An 8280-nucleotide genomic window follows, 5' to 3' on the forward strand; every position below is an offset into this window, starting at 1 on the left:
CCCCCCCCCCCAAAGTACAGGGTATTGTGATGGAGGGGAAATTTTTTACTGAAGTAGGATTTATATATTATTCATAAAATCCCTTCCTATCTTAGTAGCTGTTTCCAGAACCTAAATGGTTAAAGTAGAAAATGTTAGTAATTTTGCTGCAAATAAATTGATCAGTATGCAAGACGGTTGTCACCGGCTGAATCATGGTCCACAGTTAAGGTAAACAGATCTGTGATGACATTTTCTGAGCAGAATACCAATGCTGCTACATTTCTTCCCAGAGGTTTCTGACACTTCTTATATGCGGATAAAATTTCTCTCCAAGAAGGTTTTGTTCACAGGGAAGAAATAGCATCTCTGTAAGTCTTCCTTAAAGGTGGGATTTATTATATTTTGTGATTTATTTGTGATGGTAATTCTGTTAAGAGCATGGAAAAGAATGTTTTTGCTTTTCTGCATATCCTGTCTGTACAGTAGATCTTTCTGATGTGAAGTCTATTTAAAGTATCTGGCAATGGAATGCAAGTAAAACAGTATGAGCAGAGTTATCAGGAACAATGAAAATGTTTTATTTTTTATATTCTCTGAGAGTGAGCTCTGTATTACAATCTCTGTAGTTAACATGTGAAAGCAACGACTGAATATACAGCTAGATTTTTAGCATAGGTGTTTCTATGAAATATTTTTGGCTACATGATGTCTTTATATTTTTATTGGCATATTCTAAAGTAAGAGACATGGTTTAGTTTATTCTTAAATGTCTCTGTGCTAGGCAGAAAATCCCCTTTGCAATTGACTGCAATCAAAACCTTTTTGCTGAGACGCATCTAACTCCTGTGTGACTTCAGGGTATGGAAAAATACAGTTTCCAAAGAAGTTTTTGAAATCTGTTTTCTTAGAACATTTAAAATCTCTGTGTACAACGCTGTTCATAGGAGAGGGCATGTTGATAATTCTGTATTTAGCCTTAGATCCACATTTACTTGGAGGTGATTGACATCTCAGTCGTTCTATGGATTAGCGGTTGGAAAGCTGTCGCATTTGTATTGATAAAAGTAGAATCTCATTCGTTTAATCAGATGCTGATATTTGACTTTAATCCTGTTTATTACAGTAGATGCTGAAGGATCAAAGAGCCTTGTGGAGAGCATGCTCAGTGGTACCTGACATGTAATAGCAAACCTGGAACTGGTCGTTAAAGTTAATGTCAGGGATTCGAAGTCTGCTGAAGTCGGGAAAAGCATTTCTTCAGTAGGCTTCAGACTTAAACCTGGCCCTGTCTTGTGTCTGGCGTGTGTAGGTGAGGGGATTAGAGCCCATGATGTCCGAGTGGCTGAAAATAGTGTGGTTAATAGGACCTTTTGTAAAACGGATTTACAAAGTCTCGTCATGCACAGCGTCTGGTTGTATTGCAGAGCTTCCCAGGAAGATGTATGGCTGTGGTTTCTGGAGAGGAGCAGAGCACGAAACGCCATCTCCAGAGCTGTGTGCTGCAGGCTGTGGGGGTACCTGGCTCCGGGGGTGGCTCAGCAAGTCACAGATTTTTGTCAGAGACAAGTTAGAGCTGCCTTTTGTGTGGTGGATCTGGGGTGAGGCTCGAGATTTAGAGTTTGAGATTAAGAGCTGTGGTTTAATAATTCTTTGCCTAAAAAGAGAAGTCCAGGTTCATCCCGGCGTGTTGCACTGTCCAGTAATGTTGCTGTGATTGTGGTTCATGTGCACTTTCAAGGTATCCTTGTGCAGCATTTAGGTTTTTTCTCATGTTTTGTTTTGTGAACTGCACGGTAGCTCTTTCTTATATTGATCTCTCTAACAGAGTTTGAGATGAACGTGGAATTTATTGGAAATAAATCCCTGTGTTCTATCCCTATATTTTTAATGTGCGTTTGCAGATTGTCTTTTATTTCAAAAAGATCCCTGAATGTTTTGGGGGTGATCTACACACGGTGTTGGAGGAAAGTGTAATTAATATCAAAGCTTGGAGGGTTCAGCAGTGAAATTAATTCTGGACAGAAACGGAGGGACTAATTCTGCTGCTTTTACATTGAGCACCGAGATTGTCCTTGGATTAGTGTGGCTCCTCAGGGATCCCCAAGATGAACATTAGTGACAGGATCAGGCCTGCGTCCAGGCATGACAAGAGCTGTTAGGTGTCATATAACTGGGAGAATATCCGCTAAAGATTGTGACTGTTGTGCTGGGTTTTTATTTTAATAGCATTTCTGTGTTCTTTGGCAGATCTCTAGGTAACTTTCTAACTTTGAAATGAAATACTGTGTGTATTTTTGCAGCAGCCAAGTGATTTCTATTTGACACTAAGGAACTTCTAAATTAATTTTTTTCAGAACACTGCCTTGATGGTTATAGATGATTTTCATGAACATCCAGCCTGACCTTGCTTTACTTTCTGAACATAATACCCTTATGGTCATGTTTTAATTTTGAGTAAAGTAAGCAACACTTATTTTATTTCTGTTGGCAAAAGGAAAGTCCACTCTCAGAAGGTCCAATCTCAGAAAGAGAACAGCTTGTTTCCTAACGTTCATTGCTGCTGAAACACTTCTGTGAACATCAGTGTTAACATGCGTCTGGACGTGGGTGTAGATGAGCCTGGAAATACGATCTTTATGACTGTTGACCCAGCATGTCTTTTTTTCTTTTTTTTTTAAAAATATATATATAACTAACTTGACACCTGCTTCTGCAGTGCTGGGCTTTCATACTAATTTATGCTATAACAGAATAGCTTCATTTACTTTCAGGGGGCTGCCCAAAATTTATGTCGATGTAACTTCACACAACTGCAGGTTACCCTTCTGGGTTTTTTTTGTTCCCTTTAGGTCTGTCTCCAATGCATGCTCCTTTTTTTTTTCTTTTTTTCTTTTTTTAAAAGGGTAATACGCTCCCTGGAGTACCTCTCTACCACAATATTTCTATCTGTGATTGCAGTTTATGGGTGGTTTTTTTCCACTGTCTCTCTTGTTTTCTTCCCTGAGAATGCACAGACAGGTAACTTCTCAGGTGCTTAGCCAGAGATTTTTTTTTTTTTTTTTTTTGGCTCTGCCTTCCCAGATTGACCCTCATTTTTTGAGATCACATGAGGTAACTTTTCTGGCCAACCCTTTTTTTAATAAATGTAAAAATATCATCAAAGATCTGGTCCTTTTAGATGCTCACGGATGACTAGAAGTAATTTGTGAAACAACTCAGATCCATTCCATTGTCTCCCCAGATGATCTTGCAGCCTGCAAGTATGGACCTCTCCATTTGTGAGTAGAGTTTTTACAGCCACAATCTAGTGCTTATATTTCTGCACAACCATCCAACTTTGGTAACAGCTTCCAACACCCAGTCGGCTGCAGCTGAGCAGTGGAGTCATTTTGTCAGCTCTGTCCCTGAAGTCCTCCTGTAGTGCTTTGGTGTCACTGGTTGTACACCGAGACCGTCTGTGAGATGCTTCACTGCTTCTCTGGCTGCCCTCGCTGAGGCAGGTCAGGTTCTGGGTGCTCCATGGTGATCTTGCCCTTGGAGTTGCTTTCTCTGCTGTATTTGCTATGTGGGACTTGAAAGAGATCCAACCCTCCTGGTTTCTCCATCTGCAGAACTCTTAATTCTTTTGTGTCAAGGGAGAAATATTGGAAGGCTGGCTGCTTTTGTTAGCAGTGTATATCCACCCTCGAGGGTTTTAAGAAAGCTGCAATAGGTCTCTTTGACATGGAAAACTCTGAAGTGGAAAGGTAAACTGATGTATGTGCAGGTCTATCACACCTTCAGACTGTTGTATAATGGAAAGTCTTCTGATTTGAAGGGCCTGAAGTTTTCCTCCCTCTTAGTTGAGCTTTCATGTGGATCCACTGATTTTTATTTTTTTTTTCTTGTGCTTATAACTTGGAAATTTTTTTAAAATATCCTTTTAGAGTGGTCAGCTCAGTGACCTTGGTTTTGTTCTTCCAGGACTGTGAAGACATATTTGAAGACTCTTTTGTGTAAGAAGTTACATTATTCATTGCACTTGTTCTGATGTGCCATTCTAGAGATTCAAGATACCTACACAGTAATTTTTCAGTTTATACCCTGATAGACAGATGATCTATTTGTTGCAGAATGTTTTATTTCAAGTGTTTTTGGACACTGATATAACTGAGCCTATGGTTTGGCCATTCCTCTAACCTTTCTTGTTTTATTTTTTTCTTATAAAAAATGCACAGTTTTTGTTTTTCCTTACTACTTGAACCTTAGTAACTACCCTTGCCTCTCATGTCTTCATACATTAAAAGCTCAACATAAGAGCAGAAAAAAACTCAAGTCTGCCTAACCACAGCCACCTAAACTGGACATCTGATCAGGTCTGCCTGAGTTGTCAGTGGTGAGAGCAAGGCACCTGTAGAAAGAGGTTTACTCAACCTATTTTCGATGTGCCTCTAAGCGTGGGATGCATAGTAGTGCAAGGATGGTGCTTTGTTTCCCTTCTAGTGATCTATAAAGTTACCTTAAATAATGAGCTTTGACTTTCAGACTTTTTTAAGAGCAGATGAATCCAACCCTTGTCCTGTTACTATCTTTGTTTTAGATTGAGGAAAATGAGCTGACAAGAATTTCTCATCACAATTACAAATGCGGTATTGGTTTTACTCTTAAAATACAGCTCAGAGTTGATCTGAAATTGTTTCTCAATTACTACTTTAAAAAAATCTGATCCCCTCGATGATCTGTACTGAAATGTGTGTCTGAGTGAGAGGGACACTTTGCAAGTAGATTTATTATGGTTTTTACCATCTGCTTTAATAAATGAGTGAGCAGAGCATTTCAGAATGACCTTCGGTTCTAGGCGTGAAATGTGAGTTTGGGTGTTCCAAGTGAATTATTGGCATTAGACTGCTAAGAGTACTTACTCTGGAAATAGTGATTTACCAGTTGTCTGAATGCCCATGCCTTTATTTGTATGGAGATATGCTAATATACATTAATGTAGTGTTTCCACCTAGCAGCAGCTTTAGACACAGTGGGTCTTTCCGTGCTGTGGTGTTGTAAGCAGAGGTCTCATTGTTTGTCCTTGCACGCTTCATTGAAAAATATTAGATGAGTACTTTGTTGCTTTTTAGTTGAAAAAGAGTTAATAAAAGTAAATGTACTAGAAGAAATTCGTGAAATCAGTGAATAGATAAAATGTTATTATTTGAAATGCATAATGTTGCATAATGTATTTCTATAAAGTGTGGCAGAGATGAAGTGCTCTCCAGACATAATGAAAGAACATGGATTCCTCTTTCCATAATTGAAGTTCTTTTCTATTCACCTGTCGGGGGAAAAAAATAGCTGGATTCTTTAACAGATTTGCTTTCCATCAGTAAATATACTTATCTGTAGCTCCAGATACTCCGCCAAGTTTTATAAAAAAAAGTTGAAAGGAGGATGAATTTTCTTTCAAGATAATTAAATGTTGTGACTGTAGATTTTCATTTCAGAGTGAGTAAAGTATATCTGCATTAAAAAAGTTTTAATTGCTTACATAGTTTACAAGGGTTGCACAGAAGCAAAGCATGCTTAACCCATGGGATAGGAGAAAAGGGTATAAATACATTACATTCCACTTTTCTTTTTTGAAGTGTAAGGAACTGTTATTAACAGGTTGTAAAAGTACTTGCCATTAGCGGTCTGAAAAGTGTTGTGTAAGGTGTGCTCTTGCTTTTCCTCAGATCAAAGTTTTGAGGTTTGAAGCTCTCATTAACCTGTGGCTATACCCAGAGCACTGGCAGAGGGATGAGTATCAGCCTGGATTTCAGGCTTGGTTCTGCTCTGCAAGGCACCGCACAAATACAGGAGGGCTTGGAGCTCTGCTGAGTTCAGAGTTCCTCTGAATGCCACCAGAATATAAATAATTAAAAAACAGGGTCACCTGATAATTCATCCCTGCTCTAAACTCTTGACCTTACTGGAAAACTGAGAAGTTTTTGAAGTTTTATTTTTCTTGGTACGCTGGTACCACGATCCACAGGTCCCTTTGCCTTGGGAATTCAGCTTTGCTTTTCTCTATGGGGCAGTTTAACTATTGTGAAAGGTTGTTGGCCTTCATCTGACAGCCCCTCTGAGAAGTAAAATTCGAACCATTAGGTAAATTGAAATACAGAGGTGTTTCGGGTATACAGGTATCACATACCTGTGATTCTCTTTGTCTCCCAAGGCACCTGTAATGGCTCTTCTAAGGGAGCTGTGAATCTGCTGGTCTTTGATAGGAGAGCTTTACTTTTCCTTAGAAATAAAAAGGAAAGCTTAATTTTTGAAATTTCTCAAGTGTTGTCATCACAGTTTTCTGCTTGAAGGTAATGGATTAAAGAATTTTCCCCCTCCTGCCCCTTTCCCTACTTCTCCATTACAGAAATGGCATCAGATATTCCTGGCTCGGTGGCCTTGCCGGTGGCACCAATGGCAAGTGGACAAGTAAGAATGGCAGGATCCATGCCTTCCAGAGGAGGAAAGCGCCGCTCTGGGTTTTTTTTTTTTTTTTTTTTTTTTTTTTTTCTTCTTAGGTCTGACACTGGAAATGACTGGTATTGGAAAACTGAAAATGTACCTATATATGTGCAGGTTTATTATGTAACGTTTATGTAGGTAAAGGACATTTTGGCCTCAGTCACTGATGGTTTGTTTTTCTCTTCCATGTATCTACTCTTCCTGCAAGATCAAACTTGCTGATAAGTGTATTGTTTGTTGTTTTGCATGCTTCAAAAGACTTTTAGGTTTGGCAAAGCATCCAGAAAGAGTTTGGATCCTGTGGCTGTTGTACATGTAATGAATGCATATTGCCTGCATCTATTTAATCCCAAACGGATTTATCATGTGAATAAAGGCAGAGAGCTGTGTTCTTACTTGCACATGCAGACTTATCCAACTTCATCTGAAGTTTGAACTTTGAATCTCTCAATTAGAGACCTTCTGTTAAAAATGTTTTCTTTATAATCCCAGGTACAGAAATAGCACAAGCAATCGCTCTTCAGAGATTGTGGTCTACGATATTCTAGGTCTCACTGGAAGTGCAGCACAGTCTGCCTTTGGGAGAAAGAGTCTCAATCAAGTTCAGCCCTTGCACTAGCTTGAGGGCTCTGCTAAAGATGTAACTTTGTTTTATCCAACTTCAGAAGTTCGTGTGGTATAGGGATAGTTTTTCCACATCAGATTGCTCTGTGGCAACTGATACTAAGCCTCTATGTCAGAAGAAAACTGTAGCAAGAGCTGCAGAAGGGCAGAAAATTACTCTCCAGCATTGACAGAAAACTCCTGTTTTTATCAAAGGCTGATCAGAAGTAACAGTCTTTAGGTGATGCTTCCTTAGAGATATCTGATCTGAGGTTGATTAGTCTTATATTTAGACCTGTGACGGGTTTAGCAGGATTGATAACGTAAAATCTTCACTGATGGACACTTAAGGAGAAGACACTATTCCTTGTGAGAGCTACTGTAGGACTGACTGTTCACCAAGGTACAGTGCCAGTTTTGGGTGTCTGCTCAAGTAACGGTGTGCGAGTGTCAATCCTGGAATGAATTAGGAAGGGAGAAGGTGGACCTTGCCTTGGACATGGAGCTAAATTGGTGTGATATGAACGCTCAGGATGGTTGTTCTGAGGGGAGGTCCTTCGGACAGGACAATCTGGAGATTTATCACTGCTGAATGTGCTTCATATGCTGAGCTAACTGTGTGAAACTGGTCTGAGAAGCTCCTGAAATCTGTCTTTGACAGGCATCACATTTTTATTTTGAAACTGTTCAATGAAAAAACCTTTTCAAACTCGCACTCAAAAGAGAAAACAAAGCGTTAACATTTCATTGCTATGTAATGTATATCACTTCTTGTACTTTTGAATTGCAGGATAGTTGATCTCTTTTTTTTTTTTTGATCGTAAACCATGTCAACTGTGAATACCAGTTTGCAAATTACTGTTACCAGAGCGTTGATGCTGCTGATTGTGAAATCTTCTGACTATATTAAATACTGATTTCATATTAATTGAATGCTATGCTTTAACTCTTGCATTTTAAGTGTCATCATCTATTTGTGAGAAAGTGGAGTGGGGGGAGGGTGGGAGGAACATAAAATCAAATTATTTTAAATGTATTTAACATGCAAATCTAGTGAGTAAGTTAGTATAGATTTGCCGTTACACCCAGATGGTGGTATTTTATCTGTGCACCATAGCTCTGAACTAATAGCTCTCCTGCAAGCCTGAGCTGAGGGTGCGCTTTTTTTTGCCTTTTTTTTTTCTCTTTTTTTTTTTTTTTTTTTTTTTTTTTTTT

At 39.0% G+C, this 8280-nt stretch overlaps 1 protein-coding gene across 4 annotated transcripts in view; it reads left to right on the forward strand.

Moving 5' to 3' along the window:
- ARNT2 (aryl hydrocarbon receptor nuclear translocator 2) overlaps window positions 1-8280 on the forward strand; it is a 99745-nt gene that overhangs the window by 15901 nt on the left and 75564 nt on the right. For all 4 annotated transcript variants that reach the window (XM_026856199.1, XM_026856198.1, XM_026856200.1 and 1 more), the window contains exon 2: window positions 6368-6479. In XM_026856199.1, coding sequence (XP_026712000.1) covers window positions 6370-6479 — 110 coding nt within the window. In that variant the 5' untranslated portion in view covers window positions 6368-6369. The remainder of the gene's footprint in view (window positions 1-6367; window positions 6480-8280) is intronic.

This window comes from Athene cunicularia (assembly GCF_003259725.1).
Source record: "Athene cunicularia isolate RWA chromosome 10 unlocalized genomic scaffold, athCun1 chr10_part1, whole genome shotgun sequence".
In the NCBI taxonomy this organism is placed as follows: domain Eukaryota; kingdom Metazoa; phylum Chordata; class Aves; order Strigiformes; family Strigidae; genus Athene; species Athene cunicularia.